Source organism: Bos mutus, chromosome 5 (assembly GCF_027580195.1).
Source record: "Bos mutus isolate GX-2022 chromosome 5, NWIPB_WYAK_1.1, whole genome shotgun sequence".
Lineage (NCBI taxonomy): Eukaryota > Metazoa > Chordata > Mammalia > Artiodactyla > Bovidae > Bos > Bos mutus.
In genome coordinates, this window is record NC_091621.1 from 111,811,984 (window position 1) to 111,824,038 (window position 12,055).

General features: G+C 44.8%; 1 protein-coding gene across 1 annotated transcript in view; it reads left to right on the plus strand.

The window, feature by feature from the left end:
* The first annotated feature begins 1,459 nt into the window (after nucleotides 1-1,459).
* The window catches only part of DCP1B (decapping mRNA 1B), a 42,440-nt gene continuing 31,844 nt past the window's right edge, over nucleotides 1,460-12,055 (plus strand). Inside the window, exons 1-3 of the mRNA XM_070371679.1 lie at nucleotides 1,460-1,640; nucleotides 5,589-5,629; nucleotides 7,591-7,718. Of these exons, the coding sequence (XP_070227780.1) occupies nucleotides 1,497-1,640; nucleotides 5,589-5,629; nucleotides 7,591-7,718 (313 nt within the window). The 5' untranslated portion in view covers nucleotides 1,460-1,496. The remainder of the gene's footprint in view (nucleotides 1,641-5,588; nucleotides 5,630-7,590; nucleotides 7,719-12,055) is intronic.

Sequence of the window (12,055 nt, forward strand, 5' to 3'; positions counted from 1 at the left end):
GCATGATATATCTCCTTTCTCTGAGTGTGATCTCTAATCTTCAAGGTCTTTCACTTTTTCTTTATTGTTTTCTTTAGATATGGAAAATTAAATGAACCTTTCAAGTTTTTAATCTTCCTTAGGATGTAAACTCTGGAAGTTCAGGACTTGCGTATTCTCTTTCATGCCAACTTAGATCTCAGTGTTCTGTAAATCATGGGCTCTTATAGAAAGCTGATACTTAATGAGTACATTCTACCAACTTATGGCTGAGTAACACAGAATCAGCATTTAGAAATCTGTATTCAGCACAAAGCACTGGACCAAGAACTAGAGAGACGACTATATACCTGAAATTATCAGAAGGTAGACCTTGCCTAAGACCCTCAAGACTCAAAGATAAATTTCTTTATAAAAGAAATGTTAAAGCTTTATTGAAACATTTTAACAAAAATGTACATCCAGTTATACATGTACCACAGTGATTAACAGTTCACCTTTCTCTCAAGTTTTTAAAAGCAAATCCCTCATCACAGGCTTTCCAAGCACTCAGACATCTTATCAGAAAAGACTTAGTGTATTGAGAAGCTGTCAGGCTCATGGCAGTGGGTACACATTTTGTAAACTTCTCAATCTTGCTTGAAAGCTCAAAAATTATCACTGGCGACAATAATTACCCCCTTGTTTTCCTGGAAGTGACAGGTGCACGTTATTTATTTTCTAAAAGTGTCTGTCAAATGCCTTCCTGAATAACCATACTTTGTCCATCTTCCTTTCAAGTAAAAATAGTGCTTGGTGAAAATAAAAATTAAAAAACTAGCTCAGCTTGCAACTCAAGCATTCAAGTGTTTTCCTGGAAGTAAATATGGCAGCTTGGCGCACGTGCTTTACGCATTCTTCCTATTTTTTTCCACACAGAATTTTAAAAATGTACCAAAGAGTTGAAATGCAATAAAAGTAATAATTTTTCTGCCTTACTGCGTATACTGTCTAGCGATACTGGCCTGTAAAGCGCGGTGCCTGCCAGGATTCCTGCTAAGACACCTGCACTTTCTCCCACCACTTTCTCCCACCATTGTCTTTGCAGCATTCGTGCAAAGCGAGCACTGGGCACGAGTCACGTGAGTCTTAGGATTGTCGTGAAAATGGTTCTGGTCCGCAGACCCCCTGAAAGGGTCTCAGAGCACCCCCTACTCCCCCACCCACGGCGTCGAGGACCACACTTTGCGAACTACCCGGCGTCCGTACACGAGAAATCGCAGTATTCCCTCCCTGTTCAGTTACGCACGCTCGAGGCGTGTATATCACTACAGGTCTGACCGCGGAGCGCCAGGAGCAGAAGTGCTAGGCGTTCAGCTACGCTCGGGTACCCGGGATGCGCACAGCATCGCGCGGGGCAGCCTGGCGGTTGCCGTGGCAACGATCGCGGGCCCGCGCGGGGTGGCCATCGACCAGTGACGCCTGAGAGCTCCGCGCTCCGCCGACAGGGCTGCGGCGCCCCGCGGGCGGACGGGAAGATGGCGGTGGCGGGTGGCCCGGCGGGGAAGGGCCGCGACATTAGCCTGGCGGCCCTGCGGCGCCACGACCCCTACATCAGCCGCATCGTGGACGTGGCCAGCCAGGTCGCCCTGTACACCTTCGGTCACCGGGCCAACGAGTGGGTACGTGCGGGCGGACGGGGTCGGGGAGAGGGTGGGGGCGGGGCGAGCGGGGACGACCCTCCCGCGGTCCCTCGGTCCGGGGATCCCGACCTCCCGTCCCCGGGCCCCTCCCGTGGCGTGGACCAGACTCACGGAGCGCGGACCGGACTGAGTTCGGCCGAGCGGGTCGGACATCTCCCCCGGCACGTCCCAGCCGGCCGCGAGGAGAGCCTGGACGGGACACAGCCCCGCGCGTTCCCGTCGCCTCGCCACCTCTCTCCAGCCGGTCATTACAGTCCCCCCGAAAGCCACTCACAAAAGCGAAAACACTAAGAAGTGGGTCCTGACATGAGAGAGAAGAGAACAGCTTTGCTCTAAGTTCGTAACCGAGGAAACTCACCGAAAGGGGCAGGGATGGAGAGACGCGGGGACACCTGTCCCGCGTGGTCCCGGGGGAGGAAGCGGGCTGTGTGTCCCCTGTTTTCGGGGGAGTGTGTCGCCTGTGTTTGTGTAAAGGACTTTGACCGACGTAATGGACAGTTTCAACGCCATCTTTTCAAATGTGGATATTCTACATTTTGCTGTTTGGTGCAGTGTAGAAAAGTGCCAGAAGCATAGTGTCTTAATGCTGAGGAAATACCAAAGTAGAGATGAGGGTCGGAAGTGTGGTTCCCTGGAATGACTTGACACCAGGGCTAGAGTCTGGGGATTCAGAGAAGTTAACGTGTACAGAAGGGGGTCCCCCTTGAGTAAAGGTGGTTTCCTACAGGCTCTGAACAGGGTCAGTGAGTCAGGCACGTGTTACCATAGTTACCGAGTGAGTAACTGTAGTGGGTACCTGGGGAGGCCTTTCTACAGCCTCATCGGAAAGCCCAGGTGTCACAATGCATTATTTACAGGAGTTATGTTTTCCTGCTTCCTGGACTTGTTGCCTTCAGACAGTGCATAATTCATCCCACAAAAGGTCATTCTTTCAGAGTACTCATTTTCAAGGTTGTGGTAGCAGGAAAAAAAGACAGAGACCTGGTTTAGCTGCAGGGCAGTTGCTGGGGGCAAAAGAACTGTCACCGTGTCTCCACAGTGGGAGCTTTTGGACAGAAACCTGATGGAAGTGTGTGGGACATTCTTAAGATAGAGGAGACAGTACTTGGAGGTGGACATAAAGGAGGAGGGTTCTTATGACACTAAATATGGATGAAGGATGACTTCAGGCATTCAGCAGGAGGAATATGGAAGGAAGAAGGGACAGAAAATGAGCTGCTGTAAGGAAAGTTAGGGCTTCCCTGGTGGCATGGTGGTAGAGAACCCGTCTGCCAATGAGGAGACCCGGGTTTGATCTCTGGGTCAGGAAGATCCCCTGGAGAAAGAAATGGCAACCTACTCCAGTGTTCTTGTCCAGAGAATCCCATGGACAGAAGAGCCTGGCACTAGAGAGGGGGCAACTAGAGAGCCCTTGCATCACAGCTGCTGAGCCCGCCCCCCCTCAAGCCCCCTCACCCTTAAGCCTGTGCTCCACAACTAAAGAAGTGCCCAAGAGCCACAGCGAAGACCCAGTGCTGCCCAAAAGGAAGTACAGCCCGCCAAATCAGAGTCTCTGGGTGTGAGGCCCAGGCATTTGTTATTTGTTGAAGGCGTCTTAGGTGACTCAGATGCTGCGTATGTGATTGAGAAAAGCAGGTTTAGAGGGTAAATGGAGATTGACTTTTCATTATTTTAACAGAATAATCAGATGTAGATCATGTTGTTTGGAAAGTGTCCACTAGTCTGCCAAACCCCAGTAGTTTGCGGACTAGCATTGTTTTACATTCTACTTTATTGTTTTAAATTTTGAACGGCTGAATTTTTTTAGCACTTCTTAGATTTTATAATATAGTATCAAATCATTAGATTGTACTTTTAAAATTTAAGCTAAAATCCCTCAGAACTGTAAACTTTTAATACTTTAACATAAAAGTCTTTTTTACTTGCAGGACGTAAGGAGAATCTAATAAAATTTTGCTTTTACTGTCTCTCAAACCCCCAAACCTGGCTTTGCATAGAAAGAAAAAAAAATCTGGTTACCCTGGATAACTGTGGAGGGAACAAGAAAATGCATGAATATAAGCTGTTTCAGCCATAATAAACCAGAAATTGACACCCAAAGGCCTTTTCATCTAAGTGTCCTAGAGCCTTTGATAAAAAATATGTTTTTAATGAAAAAGTCTAGGTGGTGTAAGCTGGTCATCCCTTTTCAGTGGAGAAACTGAGACAAAGAACATAAATCAATTCAGAATTGCATGTTTTGAGTCAGAGAATAATTTCAGGAGAAGCATGCCTTGAATTTCCAAAACTAAAATTGGACATTAAAGCCCTTTTTTTTCCCTTAAGGAAAAGGTAATTTCTTTTACTGCTTCGTTAAGGAAAAAACAAATAAGTCAAAGGCTATTAGCTTTCTCTACACTGATCTGTTCTCAAGGCAAGAATATTGAAGTGGTTTGCCATTCCCTTCTCCAGTGGACCACATTCTGTCAGACCTCTCCAATCCAACCAGTCCATCCTAAAGCAGATCAGTCCTGGGTGTTCATTGGAAGGACTGATGCTAAAGCTGAAACTCCAAGTACTTTGGCCACCTCATGCGAAGAGTTGACTCGTTGGAAAAGACCCTGATGCTGGGAGGGATTGGGGGCAGGAGAAGGGGACGACAGAGGATGAGATGGCTGGGTGGCATCACTGACTCGATGGACATGAGTTTGGGTGAACTCCGGGAGTTGGTGATGGACAGGGAGGCCTGGCGTGCTGCAATTCATGGGGTCGCAAAGAGTCGGACACGACTGAGCAACTGAACTGAACTGAACTGAGTACTGATCTGTATGAACATCTTGCCTAGGATATGGGATGAAATAGTCCAGAGTCAAATACTGAAAGACAGAAAAGTGTTCTGTCTTCATAGCAAGTAGTCACTTTACTTAATCCATTTAAGGATGATGAAATTACTTGAGCATGGAGAAGCTCGTGCTTCCAATTTCTTGTGTGCCTCTTGAGAATTATCATTTTAATATTATAGTTTTGTTTCCTAAAGAAAGTATTTTTCACCAAAAAGACAAGAGTACTTAAATTTTGAATGGCACTGCTAATGGACATTAAAAAATAACAAAATATTGAGAGGTTTAATAGAATGCTGGGATTAAGCCATGTAAATAGCAGAAGTATATTTAAAATTCTGAGTTACATAGTCTAATTACTAGTTAATCAGACAAATGCATACCTAAGTTTTTTTTTTTTAGTAAGCAGAGCATTTTCATCAGGGCCTGGAGAGATGGAAAAGAGCCCTTCCCAGGGAACTGAAATGATCACTTCTCATTTTCACTTTACAAGTTTCCCACTTCCTTTGAGGCAGATTTCTCGCGTCCTAGCTGGGTGATGTTTCCGTCTTACTTTATTTCAGTTTTCTGCACCAAATAGGTGATTAATTTGTCTAAGAACCACGGCTGCATCGCTGTCTTCTATGTAGTAGATGAAGTAGAGTTACAGGCAGGTCCTCTATTCTCCTGGGTGACAGAACATGACAAGAGAAAAGGAAACCAGAAAGCGGAGGCAGAGAGGGTCGTGTGACACCAGTGGTGTCTGCGGCTGGCCGTGCCCCCAGCCCAGGGACAGAGGGCTGGCGGCGCGTGTACTACCACCCTTCTTTCTTAGGAGGCTGCGGCATGTTTGTTTCCTTTGTCCCACCAGAGGTGTTGTGGCCCCTGTGCTTGGTAAAGAGAGGCGGCAATGGTTTGTTTGTAAATGGCAATAGGAGGGCACTTCCTGCTGCTTAAGCAACAAAGTCACTGCTGACAAAGTCTGCTTTTCGCCTTTCCCTAAGAATTACCCCCCACTTGAAACAGGATCGAATCCCTGTTCTCTAAGATACTGTGTTCTCTGACCTCTGTGACTATTTCCCATTAGTGAGGAGAATATGCTTATGTTGCTGTTTGTTTTATTTCTTAGGAAAAGACTGATGTGGAGGGAACCTTATTTGTTTACACAAGGTAAGAGTCCTTCACTTTTATAAAGAAGCTGACAGCCTTTGAGTCCTGTCTTTAGCTCTGTGTGTCCCCCTTCCTCAGGTGGAGTTTTATTACAGTTCAGAGACGTGCAGGCACTGAGTCTGAGTTTGAAGTAACTAGTTGACATACGGAAGGGAATACTGAATAATGTCATCTGTCTAGTGTGGTGAATACTAATTACAGAATATAATGTGAACTCCAGTATAGCTGAACTTAAATCTTTGTGTTCTTTTTAAAACAGAATTAAATATTTATTCTTCAGCTCAAGTGAGTGGTACAAAGTGCTTGAATATAGTGAACTGATGAGGAGCTAGGAGTGCACTGTTGAGAATGTTAGATCATTTAAGCAGTGTCTGGAAGAGAGTGTTATTGGCCACCCCCACCTCTGACTCTTCAAAGAAGCATGATCCAAGATTAAAGATGTCTCTGAGTCCTCCATTGTATAGCTAACAAAATAAGTATTAGGAAAGATTTAATAAATTCATGTTTTAGGCTAATTTTTATCACATATTGTTAATATCTGTATAGTTAACACATACACACAGAGATATGTAGTGTGAGTACTGTCTTGACAGCTAAACTTCTTGTTCACATAAACATTCACATAAAATGCCATAGCTGAGTCCTGTCACCATCAGCTGGTTTCAGAGATAGGACAGAGGCCTGGTGCAGACTCTTCTCATACACACACACACACTCTCTCTCTCTCTCTCTCTCTCTCTCTCATCTGTGTTTATATGCCCATTCATCTTTGAAGATAAACCACGGTGTGGCTAGACCATCCCCGGGATCAGGTGACAGGCAGTGCCTGGACAGCCGCAGAGGCTTTGCAGAACTGCCGAAATACCGGAAGGATCAAATTCTGATTCTGTAAAAACACCTAATCCCATTTTAAAAATGATGTCTTTGCTTCCCCCCATGTCTGTCTGTCTGTAATAGAGTTACGCCCAGTGGTGGTTTTCAGAGCACCCTCTGTTGAGAGCTTTGGGAGTCACTCTTCACACTGCCCCAGAATTTAACTTGAAATGATGGTCGTGATTACATCTGGTATTGCTCATATGCCCAGCACCGCTCTACCACTCAGTAAAATAAATTAGGCAAGGATGGCCTTCCATCAGTTTTAAAATAAATCTCAAAAGAAAACTGTGGTTAGTAAATCAGGTGGTTGGAGGTGAAATAAAACTTGAGATGCAGACCCCGTTTCTCCGGGTTGCGCACAGCATCCCTGTGGGCGTGTCCCCCGGCCCCGAGTGAATCTGCAGGCCTGCACGTGTGCCTTGTTTTGTTACGGAAGTTGCACAGTTGGGTTGGTGTCTGGCTATCCTCCAAGGGTAGACAGATGCACTTGTGGTTGTTAGCTTCGGTGTGATCAGGGTTCTCCCTGCCTGACAGACAGTAGGCACTACAGGTTTATTGAACAAAATTAAAAATAAAAAGTCACTAAATGTACAGTTTTATGGACAAAAAATGTTATAGTAGCTTATCTGTGAGACTGTTGGCTTTATCTTGAAGAAAAGTAGATATCTGCTCTTTGCTTTAAATTGTATAAACTTTTAATTGTACTGTTTATCCTCACTAGTTCATTGACCAGAGTTACATTGTTTCTGTAAGAAATGATGCAACTTTCAATTTCAGACCAACACCAACATTTCCTGTAACTGTGATACAGTCAAGCTTCTTGAAAAGTATGTGTCAGTAATTTTTTTTAAAGTGGTTACCATGTCTGCCTTAAAGGAGCTTGCAGCCTAGGTGGGGAAACGAGCTGTGTGTCTGTGCACCCCCACCCCCCAGACATAGGGCTGGACTTCACTGTACTCATGCGCACGTTGGTGCGGCTCATGGTGAAGGGGCAGGAAGGCTGAAGGTGCGACGGCCGCCCCTGTCCTGGAAACGCTTTGCTCTGAACGCCCCCTCTCCGTGTCCCCTGCCCCGGCGACCTCTAGGTCCGCATCTCCGAAGCACGGCTTCACCATCATGAACAGGCTGAGCATGGAGAACAGGACGGAGCCCATCACCAAAGACCTGGACTTCCTGCTACAGGACCCCTTCCTTCTCTACAGAAACGCCAGATGTGAGTCTGCACGTGTGAGGGACCGTGGTGATGGTCGTGGTGTTTGGTGTCCGTGACTGGGGTCAGCACGGGTGGCCTGGGAGGTGCAAGGCTCGGCAGGGGATGGTGTCTTCCTCGGGAGAGTTAGATGGAGACAGTGTGACTGAAGGTGTGAGTGTTTAAAGCTCGTCCTCCGCAGCTGGGCCGCTTTGTGTGTGAGCCCGAGCGGGGCCGGGGAGGTGAGTCCTGGGCCGAGAGACCACAGAGGACCTCGACTAGCGATTGAGCTTGTGGATCCCTGTGGCTGAGCATCCAATGGGATGCTCGAGGGAGGGGGCCTGTCTTCCAGAAGCACTGTCTTTTGAGTGCATAGTAAATGGACATTAAAGTCCAATGAGGTTTTATTGTTAAGAACTTCCTAACACTTGGTAAAGCTGCAGTCCTGTTAACTAAGCAGTCCCTGTCAGGCTTGAAATGAGGTAGCAGCCGCCCACCCACCATCTATGTCCATTTCACTCTTGCATCTCATCTGACTGCTTGTGCTGCACTGTGGGGCGGCCCACAACAGTGGGTGAGAGTGACACGATTCAGGAGCTTCTCCACACAGGAAATGGGAGCAGACTAGGAGCTGCAGGATCACGGGTGCCTGTGCTTGCTCCGTGATGACTTTGCAGTTCAGAAATGGTTTCTGTTCATCTTCCACCCTATTCTTTGAGCTCAGGGTACAAGAATTTGCCTACTGTGTACTACTCAGTGTTACCTTAGTAACAAATGTAACACGAGTCATATTTTGTGCTTTATCCCCATTGACTTGTTCTGAAGTAAATATAGCATCACTTTAATACTATATTTACTTAAAATTATATTCACTTGTAACTGAGTTGTCCTAATAGGTGGTCATCCTATTTAGAGCATGCAGTTAACCTTTTATAAGAAAAAAATTACAGGAACGCTATTAAACATGACTTTCTAATGGCAGGTTCTGTGAAGTGAGAAGTTTAGTAAAATAGAGGAATATTTTGTTTTCTATTCCTGTTTCTTTGCCCAAAGGTGTAGTTTAATCAATTGTAACTTGTAGTTCAAATTTTTTGTGTACTTACTGTTATGTCAGGTTATATTTTCTTTTTTTGAGATTATTAGACTCTATGTGAGATTGATTTGTAATTCAAATCCTAATAAAATTAACCACAAAAATAAATATAAAATGAATGACTGTTAGTGGCTTATAATAATTTTTGGTTGCTCTTATTTTGGATAAATACTGAGTCTAGTTGATATGGATGATACTGACCAATTCTTGCTGCAGTATTACCTATTAGGTAGTATATACTATACCAAAGATAGGAAAATACAAGCTCTGTTTGACATGGTTGATCTCCTTAGCCCCACAGGGTTTGTCTGCTAGGGTCTGGTAAACATGCTCAGCCCCTCCTGGGCTCCACGTTACGCTGTCCCATGCTGTCCTGCGGGCGGCTGGTCTGAATCGAGCTGATGTGTGTGTGTCAGAAACACGCTGATTTTCACAGACTTTAGTACAAAAAAAAAAATGTAAAAAAAAAATCTCAGTAGTCTTATATCAGTTTACCTGTTGAAATGGTAATATATTTTTTAGTATATTGAGTTAAATAAAAAGTCTTATTAAACTTAATTTCACCTGCTGCTTTTTATTTTATTTAAAATTCCATTTGTGGCTCTCCTTTGTGGTTCACCCATGTTTCTATTGGATGCACCGTTCCAGGTGTTTTCCTTCATTTTCCCATGTTTCCTCGTCCCAGCTCTGAGGGGCAGACTGCTCCCTGCTGCTTTGCAGCTGAGAGAACCCAGCGTCTGGGGGCCACAGCCCTGCCAGACCCGCACGTTCTGACGTCAGGCCCGCTGCTTTCCCTGCACCTGCTGGGCTGCCCTCGCCCCTGTCCCGCATGAGCGCAAATCGAAGGCAGCCTTCTCGGTGCATGTTCAAGTGTCTCTAATGAGCTTCCATAGGAAAAAAGTGAAATCAGTTGAACAGCGGGGAGTGAAAAGGAGTGAATCTGTTTACCTTCCTGAGTTTATTTTGCTTTTTGTCTTTATTATCTGGTGCATCTTGACTGTGCAGCCAGTCATTCGGTTTTAGTTTACTTACAAAAGCCTCTTCAGCCTCTGACATCCGAGTTTCCCAGAAGGCTTTGCTCCAGGTGCTCTCAGAGGGTCAGTACCTTGCAGATGTTTTTAAATAACTCTGATACTCCGTGTGATAACTGCCCCGGGTTTGTATATTCTCTGGTGGTGTAAAGATTCATTCATCAGCCTTTGGAAGATGAACCCAGCTTCCCTCAGGACTGTTTTTTCGACTGTACCTCTTGAGTTATGTTGAGTCAGGGATCTCTGTTTAGTCCTAACGTTTTACTTGTGCCAGCGTGTGTCACAGGCCAGGTTGGGACACGTCAAGAGGCAGCACTGAGAAAGGGTTCTGGTGAGTTTTTCAGACTCTAGGTTTTTAAACACTAAGTTTAAAAAAATTAGTACCTGAAGAGGTAACTGTCCCTTTCTAGAATTGTATGGATTTAGAAGAGCAAAATAAAGAGGTAGATATCTCAAACTTTAATTTAATTAAAAACAAATGTTAATGAATAAGTAACTTTGGATTTGGGCCGAACACAACCTATATGGTTTTATTACAGTAAAACATTCATGATGTTTAAGCCTGGCTGTCATGAAGTTTGACCTCTGTAAGCATTCAAGGTACATAGGGTAGTTGCTGTATTAGGACAGAAATTTTATTTTCTCAACAAACTTACACTGAGCATTACTGCCTCCCAAGCATGACGTCATCGCTTTCTATGGGTTATTTAATTCTCATCACTTTTCCTTAGAAATCCTCCTATTTCTGTTTTGTAAATGAGGAAACTGAGATTAGAGGGATTACATAATTTACGGAGTCTGTAACTTTTTTGAGATGGAAAGAGCATCTGAACTGAGTAAGCCCAGCCTCAGACGTGCAGGCCCACGCAGCAGAAGTGCCAGCAGAGGAGCAAGGGGTCTGAGCCAGGTTTCCTTTTAGTTTTGCAGTGTACGCTCCAGAGGTGAAAAAGTGAGTTTCTTTTTTTTTAGGTTGAGGATCTACTATATCTCAGTTATTAGAAAAGAGAATATCAAATAAAAATAATGTAACATAAAGCTGAATTTGGCCATTTCTTGTATATCATTACCCTCTAGTAACTGTTTGCCATTTCAAAACTAAATAAGATTCTGGTATAGGGAGATGTATTTTAGAACCATATTTTCCTGTAAGACTAAGACTGTATCATCTTATTTAAGATAAGTTACAGACAGCAATGGCAGGAAGATTTCAGAGCTTGGCCAGCATGTCGAATACAGTATTGTCTATGGTGACAGAATTAGAATGAAATTCTTTTGAGCTGGTTGATTTTATTGCAGACATAAGCTTGGCGCTTACAGCAGATCAGAAAAGGCAGAAGTCAAGATACTTAGAATCAAAGCTGTTTTAGAAAACCGCTCAGTTTTAAAGTGAATTCACCATATTGGGTAGTTTTGTTCTCATAAAGAAGCACAATTTGAATGCTTCATTGACGTTTTAGGATCTGAGAAAAGCTGCCTCAAGTAGTGGAAAAGGGTGAAAGTGATGGTTACAGACAGTCCTCCTCTTTCGGCTACACTGCGTCCTACAAGTTCCCTTTTAAAGTGATTGGCTGGTAGACTTCTGGCTCAACGTGGTAGATTGAACACATTCCTGAAGCAACTGAAATGACAATGAAGGAGTAAAAAGAAGATACAAACCCACGAAGATGGAGGGTGGATTTTATGAACAAGACAGAGGAGGACCTGCTGTGACTGCTTCACTCTTCACGACCACTAGCTGTTGCCCTGCAGGAGGCGGCACCTCTGGTCTGTTAACATCAGACCCGACAGTGTGATCTGATTCCTCCCGACTCACCCCTCCAGGAGGCTTTTGTATAATCCTCTCCCCACCCCAGGCCTCAAGTACGGTTGTGTGAGTCACTTTGGCCAGAGAGATGTGGGTAGAAGTGAGCAGATATGTACAAACCAGCTCCTGACTGACCACATCTCTTCCTTCTGCTGTGAGGACTCAGGTTGTTTAGGCAGAAACTGCTCTGTCAGCCTGGGTCCTGGAATGATGGTGACATGATACAGAGGTGGCCCATGACAGACATGTACTGCGTAAGCCATTGACATTTGAGTGTTGTTTGTTACTGCAGCGTAACCTGGGCTATTGTGACAGATACACAAGCCACGCAGGAAAGTGGGGGAATCCAAGCATAGGTTGGAGGTAAAAGAATTCTGAGAACAGTGGTAAAAAGTCCATGGTGACCCCCTGTGCAGCTGAACTAAAGAAAAGT